Genomic DNA, 25,336 nt, shown 5'->3' on the forward strand with positions numbered 1-25,336 from the left:
TGAAATTCGGTACATAGGTCCCTCTCCTCACAAGGAACCAATTTGCCCCATGGTCGTCACCAGTTACCACAGCCACAAAGTCAGAAGGCCCGCCTCCTCGACCAATCAGATGAGTGTGTATGCTGACCAGCTTCATCAGTACCATGGGATCTTTAGAGACCACAGAGTTGAGACACCTGTTTTAAAGTCCCATCTTCTTCCATTTTGTTGAGGAACATTCCATTGTTAGTTAGTAATTGAACACAAGTCAAATTATATTAATGTTGTAAATATGTATGGTATAAATTACAGTGATCTGTCTTTGCAATTACAGTCTTCTTGTAAATTTCGGCCTCATATTTCCTTTGTCTTTTGTTTGTCTGTCTTTACCCTTGGTGACATTCATACATCTTTGTGCCAACAACTTGAAATGGAACCCCATTTAAATAGGAGCCTTTTCCTCTCCCAACTGTTTTCCTGTTAAAGGCTGGACATCTGGTGAAGGTCAACAACATGACATATTACTATTAGAATGAAAGGCTTGTATGGAAACTAACAACGTTTCTCTATCCAGTAGAATAACTCCTCTGAGCTTGGAATGGAATCCCTGATGCCAGCTAGCGAGCTCATTTTAGATGAGGCTATTAACAGTTAGCTACTAGGCATCTGAAAGAAGAGCATACTACTTACCCTTTTGACCAAAATAATGTCATTTTCTGATGAATGTTAGGGACATTGGTCCTTTCTCAATGTTATGAATGTTAGTCACATTGGTCCTTTCTCAATGTTATGAATGTTAGTCACATTGGTCCTTTCTCAATGTTATGAATGTTAGGGACATTGGTCCTTTCTCAATGTTATGGATGTTAGTGACATTGGTCCTTTCTCAATGTTATGGATGTTAGTGACATTGGTCCTTTCTCAATGTTATGAATGTTAGGGACATTGGTCCTTTCTCAATGTTATGGATGTTAGTGACATTGGTCCTTTCTCAATGTTATGGATGTTAGTGACATTGGTCCTTTCTCAATGTTATGGATGTTAGTGACATTGGTCCTTTCTCAATGTTATGGATGTTAGTGACATTGGTCCTTTCTCAATGTTATGGATGTTAGTGACATTGGTCCTTTCTCAATGTTATGAATGTTAGGGACATTGGTCCTTTCTCAATGTTATGGATGTTAGTGACATTGGTCCTTTCTCAATGTTATGGATGTTAGTGACATTGGTCCTTTCTCAATGTTATGGATGTTAGGGACATTGGTCCTTTCTCAATGTTATGGATGTTAGTGACATTGGTCCTTTCTCAATGTTATGGATGTTAGGGACATTGCCAATTCTTCTTCCTGAATGTATTTAGATATTTGGTTCTCAAACTTGAACTCGAGATACAGAGCATTCAGAAAGCATTCAGACTGCTTGACTTTTTCCACATTTTGTTACGTTACAGCCTTGTTCTAAAATTGATTAAACTTTTTTCCCCCGTCATCAATATACACACAATACCCGATAATGACAAAGCAAAAACAGGTTGTTTGAAATGATCAAATTTATAAAATAAAAATACATATGACATTTACATATAAATTCAGACTCAGTACTTTGTTGAAGCACCTTGGGCAGCAACTACAGCCTTGAGTCTTCTTGGGTATGACGCTACAAGCTTGGATAACCTATATTTGGGGAGTTTCTCTCATTGTTCTCTGCAGATCCTCTCAAGCTCTGTCAGGTTGGATGGGGAGCGTCGCTGCACTGCTATTTTCAGGTCTCTCCAGAGATGTTCAATCGGGTTCAAGTCCGGGCTCTGTCTGGGTCACTCAATGACATTCAGAGACTTGTCCCGAAGCCACTCCTGCATTGTCTTGGCTGTGTGCTTAGGGTTGTTCTGTTGGAAGGTGAACCTTCGCCCCAGTCTGAGGTCCTGAGCGCTCTGGAGCAGGTTTTCATCAAGAATCTCTGTACTTTTCTCAGTTCATCTTTCCCTCGATCACCTCCCTGACCAAGGCCCTTCTCCCCTGATTGCTCAGTTTGGCCGGGCGGCCAACTCTAGGAAGAGTCTTGGTGGTACCAAACGTCTTCCATTTAAGAATGATGGAGGCCACTGTGTTCCTGGGGACCTTCAATGCTGCAGACATGTTTTGGTACCCTTCCCTAGATCTGTGCCTCAACACAATCCTGTCTCAGAGCTCTACGTTCAACCTCATGGCTTGGTTTTTGCTCTGACATGCACTGTCAACGGTGGGACCTTATATATAAAATCATGTCCAACCAATTGAATTTACCACAGCTGGACTCCCAATGAAGTTGGAGAAACATCTCAAGGATGGTCAACGGAAACAGAATGCACCGGAGGTCATTCTCGAGACTCATAGCAAAGGGTCTGAACACTTAAACAAGGAATTTCATTTTTTGCAAACATTTCAAAAAATCTGTTTTCGCTTTGTCATTATGGGGTATTGTGTGTAGATTGATGAACATTTTTATATATTTAATCAATTTTAGAATAAGGCTGTAATGTCACAAAATATGGAAAAGGCAAGGGGTCTGAATGCTTTCCGAATGTAATTTAAAAAAATGTATTTCACGCAAATCGGAATACACTCCTCATCTGATTGGTCAAGTAGGCGGACCTTCTGACTTTGTGGCTGTGGTAACTTTTGAATTTTGTGGAAAACACTGAAAACTCTACTCTTCTGGCACCGAATGATCAATCTGCACCAAACTTGATATGTGGCATCTATGGCCAAAGGTCTCTAAACACCCATGTGGACTGTCACCATAAAGGCATATAAATCATTCAAGGATATTCGTATTGTAACAACATTTGGTACACATGTTGCAAACACTGTCAAGACTCAATATATGCAAGAACATTCATATCTACCACACGGTGGTGATCTGTTTGACTCGGAGTGGTGAAATTTGTCACACATGCTCAGGGATATGAGTCTAGTATCTGACACCACTGGCCCAACTTTGACAAAACCTGGGTGAATGATGAGTCTTTCCATTGATCCGGTATTTGCTAAATTACACTGATTGGCCAAAGGGGGCGCTGCATCATTCGTGCGGGTCAACATGTTTACTGTTGTTATTTTTCTATTCAGTTCAAATCGCCATAAATTTAGCATCTGAACTGTGCATAAGGCAATTTCATATTAATACAAGTAGACTAACAGATAATATTAAAATGAACAGACTAGGTCTTTACTCCTCCTGCATGGTGTAACAATACATAGATGTATATAATGAACGTCCACTAGTAGCTAACACAGTTAAAAACTATGAATATTTTTTTAATCCAGAAAAATATGTTGCATTTCTCAAATCGTTTTTGCAATCATCAACAGTGTTTTCTCTGACATGGTGGAATAATGGGACTCTCAAGACAACTGGGAACTCTGGAAAAAAAACATGGTCAAATCATGACGTCAGTGATCTTCAGGTTGGAAAGTCGGGGGTCTATACACACACGTTCACATGGATTTTGTGTTGTAGATATGTGGTAGTAGAGTAGAGGCCTGAGGGCACACTCTTAATATGTTGTGAAATCTGTTTTTAATGTATTGTAATGTTTAACTGCCTTAATTTTGCTGGACCCCAGGGAGAGTAGGGGGATCCATAATAAATACAAACACAAAGGCTTGTGCAAGGCTACTTACTTACTTATATAATAATTGACATTTTGCAATAGAAAATCATGATGAACAACATGAGGGTTTATACTTGTATCAAATCAATAAAAGCTTATAATCAAAACCAAATAGAAATTAAAATATTTAATCTGGTATTAGACATGATCATGTCTCAAAATGAAGAAACAACAACAAAAGTAAACTTATTTTGGTTTCATATATACAATTTGATTGCATGAGGATTAAACAAAAACACATTCTCAGTCAAAAACACAAGTCAGAACAAAGCCTCTCTATTCTCTCATGTGATTTCAGGTCCTCTGACTGGGAAAATGTCTTTCCACAATGAGAGCAGTGGTATATCTTCTCCTCCTGTGTATGTATTCTTTCATGCTTATTCAGGTGCCTTAACCAATTAAATCTCTTTCCACACTGGGAGCAATGATAGGGCTTATCCTCTCCTGTGTGTATCCTGTCATGCATATTCAGGGCTTCTAACTGGGTAAAACTCATTCCACACAGGGAACATTGATAGAGCTTTTCCTTTTTTTGTGTGTGTATTCGCTCGTGCGTTTTCAGGGTCCCTAACCACCTAAAACTCTTTCCACAATGGGAACAGGGGTAAGACATCTCTCGTGTGTGTGTTTTCTCATGGTGTTTCTGGTTCCCTAGCACCCGAAAACTCTTTCCACAGTAGGAACAGTGGTAAGGCTTCTCACCTGTGTGTATTCTCTCATGCGTTTTCAGGTTGTCTAACCATGAAAAAGTAATTCCACATTTGGAGCAGTGATAAGGCTTCTCTCCAGAGTGTATTCGCTTATGACTTTTCAGGCTCCCTAACTGACTAAAACTATTTCCACACTGGAAACAGTGGTAAGGCTTCTCTCCAGAGTGTATTCGCTTATGACTTTTCAGGCTCCCTAACTGACTAAAACTCTTTCCACACTGGGAACAGTGGTAAGGCTTTTCTCCTGTGTGTGTTCTCTCATGTAATTTCAGGTGTTGTGATCGGATAAAACTTTTTCCACACTGGGAGCAGTGATGTCGTCTCGCTGGTTTGGACGTCTCTGAGTCTGGTTCCCCTGAAGGACTCTCCCCGCTGTCAGAGTGAGAGTCTGGTCGCTCTCCTGCTAAAGACAAAGTATTTAATTAAATACTAAACAGAGACCTGAATGAAACCTCCATGTGATAAACTATCTTCCTATGTGGTTTAATGGGTGATAGGTAGCCTAGCAGTTAAGAGCAATTAAAAAACTATTTAACCAATCTTAGAATAAGGCAGTAACGTAACAGAATTTGGAAAAAGTCAACGGGTCTGAATACTTTCCCGAATGCACTGTATATCTGGCCTTGTGTATTGGGTTATTGTCCTGCTGAAAGGTGAATTTGTCTCCCAGTTTTCCTCTAGGATTTTTCCTGTGCTTGGCGCTATTTTTTTTTTTAACTCCCTAGTCCTTGCAGGTGACAAGCATACCCATAACATATGAAAAGTGGTACTCGTCAAGGCATCTCAAGGTATAGGGCAAATACCATTTAAGGAGTATTTCTGTCTGTAGTAAAAGCCCTTTTGTGGGGAAAAAATCATTCTGATTGGCTGGGCAGGCCTGGCTCCCAAGTGGGTGGGCAAATGCCTTCCCAGGCCCACCCATGGCTGCGCCCCTGCCCAGTCATGTAAAATCTATAGATTAGGGCCTAATTAATTTATTTCAATTGACTGATTTCCTTATATGAACTGTAACTCAGTAAAATGGTTGACATTGTTGCATGTTGCGTTTCTATTTTTGGTCAGTATATATTAACTCACAGAAGCCCCCTGTAAACCAATTGGAATAGTTACAGTTTGGAACACAGATCTTAAAGACCACAAACAAACTTGGATCTATTGGCTAGCTAACAAGGTAGAACAGTTGAATTGTTTGAACAGCATGCTAGCCTGTCCACTTTGTTCAGATGTTGAAATCAGTGGCCTACTTTATTTCTCAGAATGAGAACGAGTTGCAAATAACTTATATAAATTGTGTTTTATGATTATTGCACATTTATAAAACACAGACTAGACAGCTAGTATAAGTCGGTCCTCGATTCAACCAACTCATCAAATTAAATCTTATTTGTCACATGCGCCGAATACAACAGGTGTAGATATTACAGTGAAATGCTTACTTACAAAATCCTTAACCAACAATGTAGTTAAGAAAAATAAGTGTTGAGTAAAAAATATAAGTAAAAAATTACAAATAATGAAAGAGCAGCAGAAAAAATAACAATAGTGAGGCTATATACAGGGGGTACCGGTACAGAGACAATGTGCGGGGGACAGGTTAGTCGAGATAATTGAGGTAATATGTACATGCAGGTAGAGAAAGTAACTACCGTAATTTCCGGACTATTAAGCGCACCCACTGAAGCCGCACCCACTGAATTAAATATATATATATTTTTTTTTAACATAAATAAGCCGCACATGTCTATAAGCCGCAGGTGCCTACCGGTACATTGAAACAAATTAACTTTACACAGGCTTTAACGAAACACGGCTTGTAACAAAAATAAATAGGCTTTAACGAAACACGGCTTGTAACAAAAAATAAAAATTAGCAGTAAGCTTTAGTTGTCTTTTTGCACTGAGTCAATTCCTCACGCTGCTGTTTCCAACGTCTTGTCATCGACTCATTAAGACCAAGCTCCCGTGCAGCAGCTCTATTTCCTTTTCCAACAGCCAGATCAATCGCCTTCAACTTGAAAGCTGCATCATATGCATTTCTCCATGTCTTTGCCATGATGAGGGTGACAAAATGACTACTGTAATCAGAATGATGGGAAGTTTGAGAGCGCTCGATTTAATCTAAACAGTAAACAAAAAAGTTGTTTGACCTTAACCCGTTCGGCAAAAAAAAAAACGGGAAAAATCCATATATTAGCCGCGTCATTGTTTAAGTGGCGAGGTTCAAAGCTGGGAAAAAAGTTACGGCTTATAGTCCGTAGCCATTTGATTAGCTGTTCAGGAGTCTTATCGCTTGGGGATGGAAGCTGTTTAGAAGCCTTTTGGACCTAGACTTGGCGCTCTGGTACCGCTTGCCGTGCGAGAGTAGAGAGAACAGTCAATGACTAGGGTGGCTGGAGTCTCTGACAATTTTTAGGGCCTTCCTCTGACACAGCCTGGTATAGAGGTCCTGGATGGCAGGAAGCGTGGCCCCAGTGATGTACTGGGCCGTACGCACTACCCTCTGTAGTACCTTGCGGTCGGAGGCCGAGCAGTTGCCATACCAGGCAGTACCAGGCATACTCTCGATGGTGCAGCTGGAGAACTTTTTGAGGATCTGAGAACCCATGTGGGGGAATAGGCTTTGTTGTGCCCTCTTCACGACTGTCTTGGTGTGTTTGGACCATGATAGTTTGTTGGTGATGTGGACACCAAGGAACTTGAAGCTCTCAACCTGCTCCACTACAGCCCCGTCGATGAGAATGTGGGTGTGCTCGGTCCTCCTTTGCCTGTAGTCTACAATCATCTCCTTTGTCTTGATCACGTTGAGGGAGAGGTTGTTATCCTGGCACCACACTGCCAGGTCTCTGACCACCTCCCTATAGGCTGTCTCATCGTTGTTGGTGATCAGGCCTACCGCTGTTGTGTCGTCGGAAAACTTAATGATGGTGTTGGAGTCATGCCTGGCCGTGCAGTCATGAGTGAACAGGGAGCACAGGAGGGGAGTGAGCATGCACCCCTGAGGGGCCCCCGTGTTGAGGATCAGCATGGCGGATATGTTGTTACCTACCCTTACCACCTGGGGGCGGCCCGTCAGGAAGTCCAGGATCCAGTTGCAAAGGGAGGTGTTTAGTCCCAGGGTCCTTAGCTTAGTGATGAGCTTTGAGGGCACTATGGTGTTGAACGCTGAGCTGTAGTCAATGAATAGCATTCTCACATACAATAGGTGTTCCTTTTGTCCAGGTGGGAAAGGGCAGTGTGGAATGCATTAGAGATTGCATCATCTGTGGGTCTGTTGGGGCTGTATGCAAATTGGAGTGGGTGTAGGGTTTCTGGGATAATGGTGTTGATGTGAGCCATTACCAGCCTTTCAAAGCACTTCATGGCTACAGACGTGAGTGCTAAGGGTCGGTAGTCATTTAGGCAGGTTACCATAGGCGTCTGCTTGAAACAAGTTGGTATTAGAGACTCAGTCAGGGAGAGGTTGAAAATCTCAGTGAAGACACTTGCCAGTTGGTAAGCGCATGCTCGGAGTACACATCCTGGTAATCCGTCTGGCCCTGGGGCCTTGTGAATGTTGACCTGTTTAACCTCTCTGGGCTAGGCGGGACGAATTCGTCCCACCTACGTAACAGCCACTTGCAGCCTGTGGCGCGATTTTCAAAACCTTCAAAATCCTATTACTTCAATTTCTCAAACATGACTATTTTACAGCTATTTAAAGACAAGACTCTCGTTAATCTAACCACACTGTCCGATTTCAAAAAGGCTTTACAACGAAAGCAAAACGATCACGCAGTCGTCTGGAACAGCTGGTGCTCTCATACATGCTTCAGTGTTGCTTGCCTCGAAGCAAGCACAGAAGTAATTTAGCTCGCCTGGTAGGCTTGTGTCACTGGGCAGCTCGCGGCTGGGCTACCCTTTGTAGTCTGTAATAGTTTGCAAGCCCTGCCACATCCGATGATCGTTGGAGCCGGTGTAGTACGATTCAATCTTTGTCCTGTATTGATGCTTGGCCTGTTTGATGATTCATTGGAGGGCATAGCGGGATTTTTTATAAACTTCCAGGTTAGAGTCCCACTCCTTGAAAGCGGCAGCTCTACCCTTTATCTCAGTACGGATGTTGCCTGTACCAATACAAGGGTTAGAAAAATTGGTGGCCATCCGAGCAAATTTGAGGATTTTTGAGCCTGACAACGAGCCATCCTCAACAAGGTTGGAATGTGACAGTGAAGATGAGGCCTCAGAGTCTGATGTTCAAGAGGTGGACATTGAGGAGTTCCAGGGAGAAGACATGGAAGCCTGAGAGGAAGACAACCAAAGCTTTAGTTTCTAGACTATCATTTTACAGATGAAGTCAGAAGTTTACATACACCTTAGCCAAATACATTTAAACTCAGTTTTTCACAATTCCTGACATTTAATCTGAGTAAAAAGTCCCTGTCTTAGGTCAGTTAGGATCACCACTTTATTTTAAGAATGTGAAATGTCAGAATAATAGTTTAGAGAATTATTTATTTCAGCATTTATTTATTTCATCACATTCCCAGTGGGTCAGAAGTTTGCATACACTCAATTAGTATTTGGTAGCATTGCCTATAAATTGTTTAACTTGGGTCAAACGTTTCGGGTAGCCTTCCACAATAAGTTGGGTGAATTTTGGCCCATTCCTCCTGACAGAGCTGGTGTAACTGAGTCAGGTTTGTAGGCATCCTTGCTCTCACACGCTTTTTCAGTTCTGCCCACACATTTTCTATAGGATTGAGGTCAGGGCTTTGTGATGGCCACTCCAATACCTTGACTTTGTTGTCCTTAAGCCATTTTGACACAACTTTTGAAGTATGCTTGGGGTCATTGTCCATTTGGAAGACCCATTTGTGACAAAGGTTTAACTTCCTGACTGATGTCTTGTGATGCTGCTTCAATATATCCACATAATCTTCCTGCCTCCTGATGCCATCTATTTTGTGAAGTGAACCAGTCCCTCCTGCAGCAAAGCACCCCCACAACATGATGCTGCCACCATCGTGCTTCACGGTTGGGATGGTGTTCTTTGGCTTGCAAGCCGCCCCCTTTTTCCTCCAAACATAATGATGGTCATTATGGCCAAACAGTTCTATTTTTGTTTCATCAGACCAGAGGACATTTCTCCAAAAAGTACAATCTTTGTCCCCATGTGCAGTTGCAAACCGTAGTCTGGCTTTTTTATGGCGGCTTTGGAGCAGTGGCTTCTTCCTTTCTGAGCGGCCTTTACTGTGGATATAGATACTATTGTAACTGTTTCCTCCAGCATCTTCACAAGGTCCTTTGCTGTTGTTCTGGGATTGATTTGCACTTTTCGCACCAAAGTACGTTCATCTCTCGGAGACAGAACGCTTCTCCTTCCTGAGCGGTATGATGGCTGCGTGGTCCCATGGTGTTTATACTTGCCTACTATTGTTTGTACAGATTAATGTGGTACCTTCGGGCGTTTGGAAATTGCTCCCAAGGATTAACCAGACTTGTGGAGGTCTACAATTTTTTCTCTGAGGTCTTGGCTGATTTCTTTTGATGTTCCCATGATGTCAAGCAAAGAGGCACTGAGTTTGAAGGTAGGCCTTGAAATACATCCACATGTACACCTCCAATTGACACAAATGATGTCAATTAGCCTAACAGAAGCTTCTAAAGCCATGACATCATTTCTGGAATTTTCCAAGCTGTTTAAAGGCACAGTCAACTTAGTGTATGTAAACTTCTGACCCACTGGAATTGTGATACAGTGAGTTATAAGGGAAATAATCTGTCTGTAAACAATTGTTGGAAAAATGACTTGGGTCATGAACAAAGTAGATGTTCTAACCAACATGCCAAAACAATAGTTTGTTAACAAGAAATTTGTGGAGTGGTTGAAAAACAAGTTTTAATGACTCCAACCTAAGTGTATGTAAACTTCCGACTTCAACTGTATGTTGAAAACGTTTTTGGGAAACGCGATGGATCATTGGGGATCATTCAATATTCGCTTTCTTTTGTTGTTCAGTGAAATCATCCCATGTGAAGAGTCAACTCATTTAATTAAAGTTAAATTCGTAACTAAATTGTTTTTTAAATTTCTATTGGAAGGAATTAATCATTTGCAATTATGTCTACTTATGTTTATGTTTCTGTCTCCATATGATATAGTAAAAGGTTTCTGTTTGTCTCCATATGATATGGTAAAAGGTTTCTGTTTCTGTCTCCATATGATATGGTAAAAGGTTTCTGTTTCTGTCTCCATATGGTAAATATATCCAATGCAAAAAAACATGCCATTAATATTAATTTGCATATATTTCCGTTAATTCCCATATACAGTGGGGGGAAAAAAGTATTTGATCCCCTGCTGATTTTGTACGTTTGCCCACTGACAAAGAAATGATCAGTCTATCATTTTAATGGTAGGTTTATTTGAACAGTGAGAGACAGAATAACAACAAAAATATCCAGAAAAACGCACGTCAAAAATATTATAAATTGATTTGCATTTTAATGAGGGAAATAAGTATTTGACCCCCTCTCAATCAGAAAGATTTCTGGCTCCCAGGTGTCTTTTATACAGGTAATGAGCTGAGATTAGGAGCACACTCTTAAAGGGAGTGCTCCTAACCGCAGCTTGTTACCTGTATAAAAGACACCTGTCCACAGAAGCAATCAATCAATCAATCAGATTCCAAACTCTCCACCATGGCCAAGACCAAGGAGCTCTCCAAGGATGTCAGGGACAAGATTGTAGACCCACACAAGGCTGGAATGGGCTACAAGACCATCTCCATGCAGCTTGGTGAGAAGGTGACAACATTTGGTGCGATTATTCGCAAATGGAAGAAACACAAAAGAACTGTCAGTATCCCTCGGCCTGGGGCTCCATGCAAGATCTCACCTCGTGGAGTTGCAATGATCATGAGAACGGTGAGGAATCAGCCCAGAACTACATGGGAGGATCTTGTCAATGATCTCAAGGCAGCTGGGACCATAGTCACCAAGAAAACAATTGGTAACACACTACACTGTGAAGGACTGAAATCCTGCAGCGCCCTCAAGGTCCCCTTGCTCAAGAAAGCACATATACATGCCTGTCTGAAGTTTGCCAATGAACATCTGAATGATTCAGAAGACAACTGGGTGAAAGTGTTGTGGTCAGATGAGACCAAAAAAGAGCTCTTTGGCATCAACTCAACTCGCCGTGTTTGGAGGAGGAATGCTGCCTATGACCCCAAGAACACCATCCCCACCATCAAACATGTAGCTGGAAACATTATGCTTTGTGGGTGTTTTTCTGCTAAGGGGACAGGACAACTTCACAGCATCAAAGGGACGATGGACGGGGCCATGTACCGTCAAATCTTGGGTGAGAACCTCCTTCCCTCAGCCAGGGCATTGAAAATGGGTTGTGGATGGGTATTCCAGCATGACAATGACCCAAAACACACAGCCAAGGCAACAAAGGAGTGGCTCCAGAAGAAGCACATTAAGGTCCTGGAGTGGCCTAGCCAGTCTCCAGACCTTAATCCCATAGATAATCTGTGGAGGGAGCTGAAGGTTCGAGTTGCCGAACGTAGGCCTCGCAACCTTAATGACTTGGAGAAGATCTGCAAAGAGGAGTGGGACAAAATCCCTCCTGAGATGTGTGCAAACCTGGTGGCCAACTACAAGAAACGTCTGACCTCTGATTGCCAACAAGAGTTTTGCCACCAAGTACTAAGTCATGTTTTGCAGAGGGGTCAAATACTTATTTCCCTTATTAAAATGCAAATCATTTTATAACATTTTTGACATGCACTTTTCTGGATTTTTTTGTTGTTATTCTGTCTCTCACTGTTCATATAAACCTACCATTAAAATTATACACTGATAATTTCTTTGTCAGTGGGCAAATGTACAAAATCAGCAGGGCATCAAATACTTTTTTCCCCCACTGTATTTCCACCACTGAATATTCCCCAATATGCAACCCTACTTGTGTCCATGATAATAATAAATATACACTATATTATTTATATATATATATTTATATACATACAGCAGTACGTGGCCACCCATTCAAATTAGTGGATTCAAATACACTGCTCAAAAAAATAAAGGGAACACTTAAACAACACAATGTAACTCCAAGTCAATCAGATTTCTGTGAAATCAAACTGTCCACTTAGGAAGCAACACTGATTGACAATAAATTTCACATGCTGTTATGCAAATGGTATAGACAACAGGTGGAAATTATAGGCAATTAGCAAGACCCCCAATAAAGGAGTGGTTCTGCAGGTGGTGACCACAGACCACTTGTCAGTTCCTATGCTTCCTGGCTGATGTTTTGGTCACTTTTGAATGCTGGCGGTGCTTTCACTCTAGTGGTAGCATGAGACGGAGTCTACAACCCACACAAGTGGCTCAGGTAGTGCAGCTCATCCAGGATGGCACATCAATGCGAGCTGTGGCAAGAAGGTTTGCTGTGTCTGTCAGCGTAGTGTCCAGAGCATGGAGGCACTACCAGGAGACAGGCCAGTACATCAGGAGACGTGGAGGAGGCCGTAGGAGGGAAACAACCCAGCAACAGGACCGCTACCTCCGCCTTTGTGCAAGGAGGAGCAGGAGGAGCACTGCCAGAGCCCTGCAAAATGACCTCCAGCAGGCCACAAATGTGCATGTGTCTGCTCAAACGGTCAGAAACAGACTCCATAAGGGTGGTATGAGGGCCCGACGTCCACAGGTGGGGGTTGTGCTTACAGCCCAACACCGTGCAGGACGTTTGGCATTTGCCAGAGAACACCAAGATTGGCAAATTCGCCACTGGCGCCCTGTGTTCTTCACAGATGAAAGCAGGTTCACACTGAGCACATGTGACAGACGTGACAGAGTCTGGAGACGCCGTGGAGAACGTTATGCTGCATGCAACATCCTCCAGCATGACCGGTTTGGCGGTGGGTCAGTCATGGTGTGGGGTGGCATTTCTTTGGGGGGGCCGCACAGCCCTCCATGTGCTCGCCAGAGGTAGCCTGACTGCCATTAGGTACCGAGATGAGATCCTCAGACCCCTTATGAGACCAGATACTGGTGCGGTTGGCCCTGGGTTCCTCCTAATGCTAGACCTCATGTGGCTGGAGTGTGTCAGCAGTTCCTGCAAGAGGAAGGCATTGATGCTATGGACTGGCCCGCCCGTTCCCCAGACCTGAATCCAATTGAGCACATCTGGGACATCATGTCTCGCTCCATCCACCAACGCCACGTTGCACCACAGACTGTCCAGGAGTTGGCGGATGCTTTAGTCCAGGTCTGGGAGAAGATCCCTCAGGAGACCATCCGCCACCTCATCAGGAGCATGCCCAGGCATTGTAGGGAGGTCATACAGGCACGTGGAGGCCACACACACTACTGAGCCTCATTTTGACTTGTTTTAAAGACATTACATCAAAGTTGGATCAGCCTGTAGTGTGGTTTTCCACTTTAATTTTGAGTGTGACTCCAAATCCAGACCTCCATGGGTTGATAAATTGGATTTCCATTGATTATTTTTGTGTGATTTTGTTGTCAGCACATTCAACTATGTAAAGAAAAAAGTATTTAATAAGATTATTTCATTCATTCAGATCTAGGATGTGTTATTTTAGTGTTCCCTTTATTTTTTTGAGCAGTGTATATTATAGTACTATAGGTCCAGGCTGAAAGAGACAGCAGCATGTAGTATTATACATCCTCCCTTGTGGACATGTAATGATCAAAACACTTCAAGTTTTCAAGTTGATAGAGAGAAGACAAGTTATTACAGTTTAATTGAAGACAATTATTTTTATTTTTAACAAAGATGGCATTTTATTTAATCTTTTGAGATATTGTTTATTTGTTGTTTATCTTTACTCAAACGTACTAGAGACAGACATGATTTGAGTTACTGGTTAATGGACTTTGAGTTTGGCGTCGATCAGATGTTTGGTTCATGAGAAGATATGGCAGAGGTCATAGGTTCATGAGGCAAATACGTTCACTATGATGAGAAACACTTGTACCAAGGTTCTAGGTTGTACGTCAAACAGGGTGGCGGGCTGAACCTTCTACTTTGAATGCTTCTTACAGTGCCACCTATGGGCCAATCTGTGACTTTTTGGTGTCTGAGTAGTAGTGCTGACATACAGTACTTCAATATTGTCGAAGAATAATATTTTCAAACAATCGGGCATTGAGATATTTGCAACAAGTGCGAAATAATAATAATAATAAAGAAAAAATATTTAGTTTGTTTTATTTCACCTTTATTTTAGTGGGGAGTCCCATTGAGATACAGATCTATTAGAAGGGAGCCCTGCTTCACTGCTACTTATCACCACTAACAGTAGAGCTTCAAATCTAATCTGTTACAAGGGATCCCTGCTTCACTGCTACTTATCACCACTCACAGTAAAGCTTCAAATCTAATCTATTACAAGGGAGCCCTGCTTCACTGCTACTTATCACCACTCACAGTAAAGCTTCAAATCTAATCTATTACAAGGGAGCCCTGATTCACTGCTACTTATCACCACTAACATCAGAGCTTCACATCTATTCTTGTTTCATGGAATGTCATGGTTACAGGCTGAGCAGAGCTCTATAATAATAGATAATGTCATGTTTACAGTCTGATCAGAGCTCTATAATAATAGATAATGTCATGTTTATAGGCTGAGCAGAGCTCTATAATAACAGATAATGTTATGGTTACAGGCTGAGCAGAGCTCTATAATAATAGATAATGTGATGTTTTTAGGCTGAGCAAAGCTCTATAATAATAGATCATGTCATGTTTACAGGCTGAGCAGAGCTCTATAACAATAGATAATGCCATGTCTTTAGGCTGAGCAGAGCTCTATAATAATAGATAATACCATGTCTTTAGGCGGAGCAAAGCTCTATAATAATAGATCATGTCATATTTATAGGCTGAGCAAAGCTCTATAATAATAGATAATGTCATGTTTTTAGGCTGAGCAGAGCTCTATAATAATAGATAATGCCATGTCTTTAGGCTGAGCAAAGCTCTAGAATAATAGATCATGTCATGTTTACAGGCTGAGCAGAGCTCTATAACAATAGATAATGTCATGTTTATAGGCACAGCAGAGCTCTATAATAATAGATAATGTCATGGTTAGAGGCTGAGCAGAGCTCTATAATAATAGATGTCATGGTTACAGGCCGAGAAGAGCCCTATAATAATAGATAATGTCATGTTTATAGGCTGAGCAGAGCTCTATAATAACAGATACTGTCATGGTTACAGGCCGAGAAGAGCTCTATAATAATAGATAATGTCATGGTTACAGGCCGAGAAGAGCTCTATAATAATAGATACTGTCATGGTTACAGGCTGAGCAGAGCTCTATAATAATAGATAATGTCATGTTTATAGGCTGAGCAGAGCTCTATAATAACAGATACTGTCATGGTTACAGGCTGAGCAGAGCTCTATAATAATAGATAATGTCATGGTTACAGGCCGAGAAGAGCTCTATAATAATAGATAATGTCATGTTTACAGGCTGAGCAGAGCTTTATAATAATACATAATGTCATGTTTATAGGCTGAGCAGAGCTCTATAATAATAGATAATGTCATGTTTATAGGCTGAGCAGAGCTCTATAATAATAGATAATGTCATGTTTACAGACTGAGCAGAGCTCTATAATAATAGATAATGTCATGTTTACAGGCTGTCCAGAGCTCTATAACAATAGATCATGTCATGTTACAGGCTGAGCAGAGCTCTATAATAATAGATAATGTCATGTTTATAGGCTGAGCAGAGCTCTATAATAGATAATGTCATGTTTATTGCCTGAGCAGGGTTCTATAATAATATACCTTACGAAAATATAAACAACACGTAAAGTGTTGGCCCCATATTTCATGAGCTGAAATAAAAGATCCCAGAAAAAGCTTATTTCTGCATCTTTCTCTGGAGCGCACGGGGCAAGAGGAGTGGCTCGCTCATTACAGCAGCAGGCCCCGGTGAAACAGGGGCAGGGCACACACACTTTCACTACAGGAATCATGAGGATAATGCACTTTACTGTTTGACCAAATCATTGTTTTAGCCAACCCAAAAACGTTTTGAGTGAGGTGACAATGTAGAAAGTGTTCTTTCTACGTTTAGTCACCCTTTCCATTGCATTCGGTCCATGATCTTGGCTGTCTAACTGACGACAGAGTCAAACGTAGGTCTCTTTGCTGATGCTGCGGTTGACTTTGAATGTGAGTTTGTGTATACTTAGCTCAGCCTATCAGAAAACTGAGCCAGCTCATCTAGGTAGGGGGGCTGGCCCATCTAGGTAGGGGGGTAGGCCATTGCCCACTGATCAGCCAAAGGCTCATTATAGATTAGTATAACAGAGAAAATAGCTCTCACTTGACAAAATATATATATTTTCCACCATAATTGCTCTTGGATCACTAAGATTCAGATCTGTATTTATCTATTTCATAATAATTATGTTATTTTTATGTAGACATTTGGATAAAGAACAAAATGCACAATCAATCATATTAAGACAACATTACGTAGTATCCGTTTTACTGAGACTAATATTTCCTAAATATTGGTGCATTACGGTACCATCTTGGTAGGGGGGCCGGCTGTTACCCACTGATCAGAGATTCAGTAACCCAATACTTCATCAAACTGTACTGATCTCTATCAGAGATTCAGTAACCCAATACATCATCAGACTGTACTGATCTCTATCAGAGATTCAGTAACCCAATACATCATCAAACTGTACTGATCTCTATCAGAGATTCAGTAACCCAATACATCATCAAACTGTACTGATCTCTATCAGAGATTCAGTAACCCAATACATCATCAAACTGTACTGATCTCTATCAGAGATTCAGTAACCCAATACATCATCAGACTGTACTGATCTCTATCAGAGATTCAGTAACCCAATACATCATCAGACTGTACTGATCTCTACTAGAGATTCAGTAACCCAATACATCGTCAAACTGTACTGATCTCTATCAGAGATTCAGTAACCCAATACATCATCAGACTGTACTGATCTCTACTAGAGATTCAGTAACCCAATACATCGTCAAACTGTACTGATCTCTATCAGAGATTCAGTAACCCAATACATCATCAGACTGTACTGATCTCTACTAGAGATTCAGTAACCCAATACATCATCAAACTGTACTGATCTCTATCAGAGATTCAGTAACCCAATACATCATCAGACTGTACTGATCTCTATCAGAGATTCAGTAACCCAATACATCATCAAACTGTACTGATCTCTACTAGAGATTCAGTAACCCAATACATCATCAAACTGTACTGATCTCTACTAGAGATTCAGTAACCCAATACATCATCAAACTGTACTGATCTCTATCAGGTCTTTACAGGAAATATCAGTGTTTTAAGACATGGATAAGTGTGGTTCAAATCAAATGAAACTTTATTTATTACATGCGCTGAAAACAACAAGTGTAGACCTTACCATGAAAGTACAAGCCTTTAACCAACAGTTCAGTTCCAGAAGAGTTAAGAAAATATTTACCAAATAAACTAAAGTCAAAAATAATAAAAAGTAACACAATAAAGTAACAATAACGAGGCTATATACAGGGGGTACCGGTACCGAGTCAATGTGGAGGCTATATACAGGGGGTACCGGTACAGAGTCAATGTGGAGGCTATATACAGGGGGTACCGGTACAGAGTCAATGTGGAGGCTATATACAGGAGGTACTAGTACAGAGTCAAAGTGGAGGCTATATACAGGCGGTTCCGGTACAGGGGGTTCCGGTACAGAGTCAATGTGGAGGCTACCCGGGTTTGTGGAGACTGTGACTACCCGGGTTTGGAGCGGGTAGTCGCACTTCGCTTCGCTCCACAGGTAATATTACATTTCATTACAACGGTTGATTTGTTTGATCTGAGCAATTTTTCTTAGCTAGCTACATAGCCGTCTTTGTATCATAGTTAATTGTGTAGTTTAGAGTAATTATCGAGGTTAGCTAGCCAGCCAGCTGTTTTCGTCCTCCTAACTTAGTCAACACTGCTAGCTAGCCAACTAGCCAACTTCTTCCGACTAGCAGCACTGTAGAAACTATTACATTACAACGGAACGACTTGATTAGTGTAGTGTTAGCTAGCTACATAGTTGTCTTTTCTGTCTTTGTATCTAAGATAATTGTGTAGTTTAGAGTAATTATCGAGGTTAGCTAGCCAGCCGCGACGCAACGCCGTTGTCCAGACTCCAGACTTAGTCAACACACCTAGTCATCATCAAACCCACTGCTAGCTAGCCAACCTTTACTGACTAGCAGCACTGTAGAAACTAATACATTACAACGGAACGATTTGACTAGTGCAGTGTTAGCTAGCTACATTGTTGTCTTTGTCATAGTTTGATAATTGTGTAGTTTAGAGTAATTATCGAGGTTAGCTAGCCAGCTATTTTCGTCCCCCGCGAACGCCATTTTTCCAAACCTAGCCAACTATTACCGACGAGCAGCATTGTAGAAACTAAATACATTACAAAGGAACGTCTTGATTAGTGCTATGTTAGCTAGCTACATAGTTGCTTTTGTATCATGATAAGGTGTAGTACTGAAACTATCGAGGTTACCTAGCCAGCTACACGTTCAAACAAAGTCAACAACACAGCCACTACTAGCTAGCCTACTTCACCAGCCAGCTGTACTGAATCATCTTTGTCATTTTAGTCAACAAAATTTTTGCAATGTAAGTTTAACTTTCTGAACATTCGAGATGTGTAGTCCACTTGTCATTCCAATCTCCTTTCCATTAGCGTAGCCTCTTAACTATGTGTCTGTCTATCCCTGTTCTCTCCCCTCTGCACAGGCCACACAAACGCTTCACACCGCGTGGCCGTTGCCACTCTAACCTGGTGGTCCCAGCGCGCAAGACCCACGTGGAGTTCCAGGTCTCCGGCAGCCTCTGGAACTGCCGGTCTGCGGCCAACAAGGCAGAGTTAATCTCAGCCTATGCTACTCTCCAGTCCCTCGACTTCTTGCCACTGACAGAAACATGGATTACCACAGATAACACTGCTACTCCTACTGCTCTCTCCTCGTCTGCCCACGTGTTCTCGCATACCCCGAGAGCATCTGGCCAGCGGGGTGGTGGCACTGGAATCATCATCTCTCCCAAGTGGACATTCTCTCTTTCTCCCCTGACCCATCTGTCTATCTCCTCATTTGAATTCCATGCTGTCACAGTTACCAGCCCTTTCAAGCTTAACATCCTTATCATTTATCGCCCTCCAGGTTCCCTTGGAGAGTTCATCAATGAGCTTGACGTCTTGATAAGTTCCTTTCCTGAGGAAGGCTCACCTCTCACAGTTCTGGGTGACTTTAACCTCCCCACGTCTACCTTTGACTCATTCCTCTCTGCCTCCTTCTTTCCACTCCTCTCCTCTTTTGACCTCACCCTCTCACCTTCCCCCCCTACTCACAAGGCAGGCAATACGCTTGACCTCATCTTTACTAGATGCTGTTCGTCCACTAATCTCATTGCAACTCCCCTCCAAGTCTCCGACCACTACCTTGTATCCTTTTCCCTCTCGCTCTCATCCAACACTTCTCACTCTGCCCCTACTCGGATGGTATTGCGCCGTCCCAACCTTCGCTCTCTCTCTCCCGCTACTCTCTCCTCTTCCATCCTATCATCTCTTCCCTCTGCTCAAACCTTCTCCAACCTATCTCCTGATTCTGCCTCCTCAACCCTCCTCTCCTCCCTTTCTGCATCCTTTGATTCTCTATGTCCCCTATCCTCCAGGCCGGCTCGGTCCTCCCCTCCTGCCCCGTGGCTCGACGACTCATTGCGAGCTCACAGAACAGGGCTCCGGGCAGCCGAGCGGAAATGGAGGAAAACTCGCCTCCCTGCGGACCTGGCATCCTTTCACTCCCTCCTCTCTACATTTTCCTCTTCTGTCTCTGCTGCTAAAGCCACTTTCCACCACTCTAAATTCCAAGCATCTGCCTCTAACCCTAGGAAGCTCTTTGCCACCTTCTCCTCACTCCTGAATCCTCCTCCCCCTCCCTCCTCCCTCTCTGCGGATGACTTCATCAACCATTTTGAAAAGAAGGTCGACGACATCCGATCCTCGTTTGCTAAGTCAAACGACACCGCTGGTCCTGCTCACACTGCCCTACCCTGTGCTTTGACCTCTTTCTCCCCTCTCTCTCCAGATGAAATCTCGCGTCTTGTGACGGCCGGCCGCCCAACAACCTGCCCGCTTGACCCTATCCCCTCCTCTCTTCTCCAGACCATTTCCGGAGACCTTATCCCTTACCTCACCTCGCTCATCAACTCATCCTTGACCGCTGGCTACGTCCCTTCCGTCTTCAAGAGAGCGAGAGTTGCACCCCTTCTGAAAAAAACCTACACTCGATCCCTCCGATGTCAACAACTACAGACCAGTATCCCTTCTTTCTTTTCTCTCCAAAACTCTTGAAAGTGCCGTCCTTGGCCAGCTCTCCTGCTATCTCTCTCAGAATGACCTTCTTGATCCAAATCAGTCAGGTTTCAAGACTGGTCATTCAACTGAGACTGCTCTTCTCTGTGTCACGGAGGCTCGCCGCACTGCTAAAGCTAACTCTCTCTCCTCTGCTCTCATCCTTCTAGACCTATCTGCTGCCTTTGATACTGTGAACCATCAGATCCTCCTCTCCACCCTCTCCGAGTTGGGCATCTCCGGCGGGGCCCACGCTTGGATTGCGTCCTACCTGACAGGTCGCTCCTACCAGGTGGTGTGGCGAGAATACAGAGTCAATGGTACAGAGTCAATGTGGAGTCTATATACAGAGGGTACCGGTACAGAGTCAATGTGGAGGCTATATACAGAGGGTACCAGTACAGAGTCAATGTGGAGCCTATATACAGGGGGTACCGGTACAGAGTCAATGTGGAGGCTATATACAGGGGGTACCAGTACAGTGTCAATGTGGAGGCTATATACAGGGGGTACCAGTACAGTGTCAATGTGAAGGCTATATACAGGGGTACCAGTACAGAGTCAATGTGGAGGCTATATACAGGGGGTACCGGTACAGAGTCAATGTGGAGGCTATATACAGGGGGTACCAGTACAGTGTCAATGTGGAGGCTATATACAGGGGGTACCGGTACAGAGTCAGTATGCGGGGGTACAGGTTAGAGGTAATTTGTACATGTAGGTAGGGGTGAAGTGACTATGCATAGATAATAAACAGCGAGTATGTAAATAGTCCGGTGGCCATTTGATTACCGTAGTTGTTGTCTTATGGCTTGGGGGTACAAGCTGTTAAGGAGCCTTTCGGTCCTAGGCGTTCCGGTATTTTAGATTTATTTCTAAATTGAGTGGGATTCTATGAAAAAAATGGCATAACATGATATGCCTTTTAAGTATCTAAATATGTGGGATATGGACCAACAACTGGGATATCTAACAACACTATAGGTAGGTGTTATAACAGGTGGGATATCTAACAACACTATAGGTAGGTGTTATAACAGGTGGGATATCTAACAACACTATAGGTAGGTGTTATAACATGTGGGATATCTAACAGCACTATAGGTAGGTGTTATAACAGGTGGGATATCTAACAACACTACAGGTAGGTGTTATAACAGGTGGGATATCTAACAACACTATAGGTAGGTGTTATAACAGGTGGGATATCTAACAACACTATAGGTAGGTGTTATAACAGGTGGGATATCTAACAACACTATAGGTAGGTGTTATAACAGGTGGGATATCTAACAACACTATAGGTAGGTGTTATAACAGGTGGGATATCTAACAACACTATAGGTAGGTGTTATAACAGGTGGGATATCTAACAACACTATAGGTAGGTGTTATAACAGGTGGGATATCTAACAACACTATAGGTAGGTGTTATAACAGGTGGGATATCTAACAACACTATAGGTAGGTGAAAGCAGTGGTCCTAGTAAATAATGAAAGTTACCAGCATAGCACACCCACTGACGATACATTAGAATTAGCTTATTATCATTACTGAAATGAAGGTTCTCATTACCGAAACGGGCCTAAAAATGATGCGGTAATGAGAAATGTGTGTTTTGGTAATGAGAGGCCCTTAGCTTCATCTGGAAGTAATAGGAGACAGACATTATGAGTTAGCAAACTGTTGACCACATCACTAAAGCCCATTCATGTCTCCATGTTGGTAAGGTAATGGGTCTCTAAGTGTTTACCACATCACTAAAGCCCATTCATGTCTCCATGTTGGTAAGGTAATGGGTATCTTAAGTTTTTCCCAATTTTAGTTTTTTTGTCATTTCGGTAATGTCAAGGTCAAGTGTCGTAAAGGGGGTGTGTGAGAATAAGATCCTCATTCTGAACGCATATAAGTGAAAAAAGTTAACAAACTTGGGCTCATCTAAAGGCTACTCCACTAGATGATGCATCATGGGTGAATAAACTTTATTATAAACAAATATTGGAGTTTTTACAGCAACTTGAACAAGTGTTACCGGTAATGAGAAATATGTCCACAGACACTTTTCATGAGAATCACCTCTTTCACCACATGGTTTAGAAACCTAATTCCAACTGTCCATTATTCCTTTCATGGAAAGGCATGTTGAACACTCTTTAGATATATATATTTTTTTTTTTACAAATCACTTAATTTCAATAGCTCATTCACAATGTGACCGAGAAACCTAAAACCAACTCAGCATCGTTCACAGGGTAGGTTTTCCCATAGGATTGTTCACCCTATGGTTTTCCAATAAAGCACTTACACGTTTTAAAATAAATATTTGAACCTTTTAAATTTCAGTAGCCGGTTTTCAAACATGTGACCTAGCAATCTTCAAGGACTGCAGAGCTTGTGCCCCAGTTTTTAAGAACCGTACTTACTGGTGTAACTCAGATCTCCCGTCTCCTCTTCCTCCTCCTCTTTCAACGTGAAAGTAATCTGCCCCTCTTCCTCTCCTTCCTCCTCTTCTTTCAACGTGAAAGTAATCTGCCCCTCTTCCTCCACTCCTTCCTCCTCTTTCACTGTAACAGCCTCTTCTTTCACAGTAACATCCTCCTCCTCTTTCACTCTGAAACCTTTTTTCTCTTCTTCTTTCACTGTAACAGCCTCACCCTCTACTTCTTGTTTAACTGTAACAGCCTCTTCTTCTTTCTCCGTCCAGCAGACCTTTTCTTTAGCAGGAGTGGAGTAGCTTAGTAAAGTCATGGCCGGGGATGTTAACTAGCTAGCTACTTAGCATTAGCGATTAGCCTAGTGCAAAGCTAATTTGGCAAGCCAGCTACCTGACAAACAACGTAAATATTATATTAAATGGACCAACAAGTTGACAACATAATTGTGTTTAAAACACAGTGACTATTGTACATCAAAATATTTAATGTTTTCGGCCCCGGAGGTGGCTGACTAACTGTTGTTACAGTTGAAGAAGTGTCCGGTCCACTACATTAGACGTCACACTAGCGGTATCGCCTGAAATATGCACATCGCCATCTGCTGATTGGAGTGGGTAACGCAGTTGCAGATTATTTTTGGGGGGCAAACATTTGTTTAATAGAAGTGTAATATTATATGTAAACGTACAAAGTGAAGCGTGTGTTGATGGATTAGTGCAGATTTTTTAAATAATCAAATCAAATGTATTTATATTGCCCTTCTTACATCAGCTGATATCTCCAAGTGCTGTACAGAAACCCAGCCTAAAACCCCAAACAAGTAATGCAGGTGTAGAAGCACGGTGGCTAGGAAAAACTCCCTAGAAAGGCCAGAACCTAGGAAGAAACCTAGAGAGGAACCAGGCTATGAGGGGTGGCCAGTCCTCTTCTGGCTGTGCCGGGTGGAGATTATAACAGAACATGGCCAAGATGTTCAAATGTTCATAAATGACCAGCATGGTCAAATAATAATAATCACAGTAGTTGTCGAGGGTGCAACAAGTCAGCGCCTCGAGTAATGTCAGTTGGCTTTTCATAGCCGATCATTGAGAGTATCTCTACCGCTCCTGCTGTCTTTAGAGAGTTGAAAACAGCAGGTCTGGGACAGGTAGCACGTCCGGTGAACAGGTCAGGGTTCCATAGCCGCAGGCAGAACAGTTGAAACTGGAGCAGCAGCACGGCCAGGTGGACTGGGGACAGCAGGGAGTCATCATGCCAGGTAGTCCTGGGGCATGGTCCTAGGGCTCAGGTCCTCCGAGAGAGAGAAAGAAAGAAAGAGATAATTAGAGAGAGCATACTTAAATTCACACAGGACACTGGATAAGACAGGAGAAATACTCCAGATGTAACAGACTGACCCTAGCCCCCCGACACAAACTACTGCAGCATAAATACTGGAGGCTGAGACAGGAGGGGTCAGGAGACACTGTGGCCCCATCCGATGATACCCCCGGACAGGGCCAAACAGGCAGGATATAACCCCACCCACTTTGCCAAAGCACAGCCCCCACACCACTAGAGGGATCACTTCAACCAACAACTTACCATCCTGAGACAAGGCCGAGTATAGCCCACAAAGATCTCCGCCACGGCACAACCCAAGGGGGGGCGCCAACCCAGACAGGAAGACCACGTCAGTGACTCAACCCACTCAAGTGATGCACCCCTCCTAGGGATGGCATGGAAGAACACCAGTAAGCCAGTGACTCAGCCCCTGTAATAGGGTTAGAGGCAGAGAATCCCAGTGGAGAGAGGGGAACCGGCCAAGCAGAGACAGCAAGGGCGGTTCGTTGCTCCAGAGTCTTTCCGTTCACCTTCACACTCCTGGGCCAGACTACACTTAATCATAGGACCCACTGAAGAGATGAGTCTTCAGTAAAGACTTAAAGGTTGAGACCGAGTCTGCATCTCCCACATGGGTAGGCAGACCATTCCATAAAAATGGAGCTCTATAGGAGAAAGCCCTGCCTCCAGCTGTTTGCTTAGAAATTCTAGGGACAATAAGGAGGCCTGCGTCTTGTGACTGTAGCGTACGTGTAGGTATGGACGGCAGGACCAA

General features: G+C 42.7%; 1 protein-coding gene across 2 annotated transcripts; it reads right to left on the reverse strand.

Moving 5' to 3' along the window:
* Positions 1–3,259: 3,259 nt before the first annotated feature.
* Positions 3,260–23,790, reverse strand: LOC106594966 (uncharacterized). Of its 2 annotated transcripts, none has more exons than XM_014186361.3 (2): positions 23,227–23,790; positions 3,260–4,741 (listed from the first exon to the last, which is right to left on the reverse strand). In XM_014186361.3, the coding sequence occupies exons 1-2, from the start codon at positions 23,549–23,551 to the stop codon at positions 3,879–3,881; spliced, it is 1,188 nt and encodes a 395-aa protein (XP_014041836.1). In that variant the 5' UTR covers positions 23,552–23,790; the 3' UTR covers positions 3,260–3,878. The 2 variants fall into 2 exon arrangements, with proteins under 2 accessions (XP_014041836.1, XP_014041831.1); XM_014186356.3 differs by having other exon boundaries at positions 3,260–4,744.
* Between the last annotated feature and the right edge of the window lie 1,546 nt (positions 23,791–25,336).

Source organism: Salmo salar, chromosome 02, assembly GCF_965601325.2.
Source record: "Salmo salar chromosome 02, fSalSal1, whole genome shotgun sequence".
In the NCBI taxonomy this organism is placed as follows: Eukaryota; Metazoa; Chordata; class Actinopteri; order Salmoniformes; family Salmonidae; genus Salmo; species Salmo salar.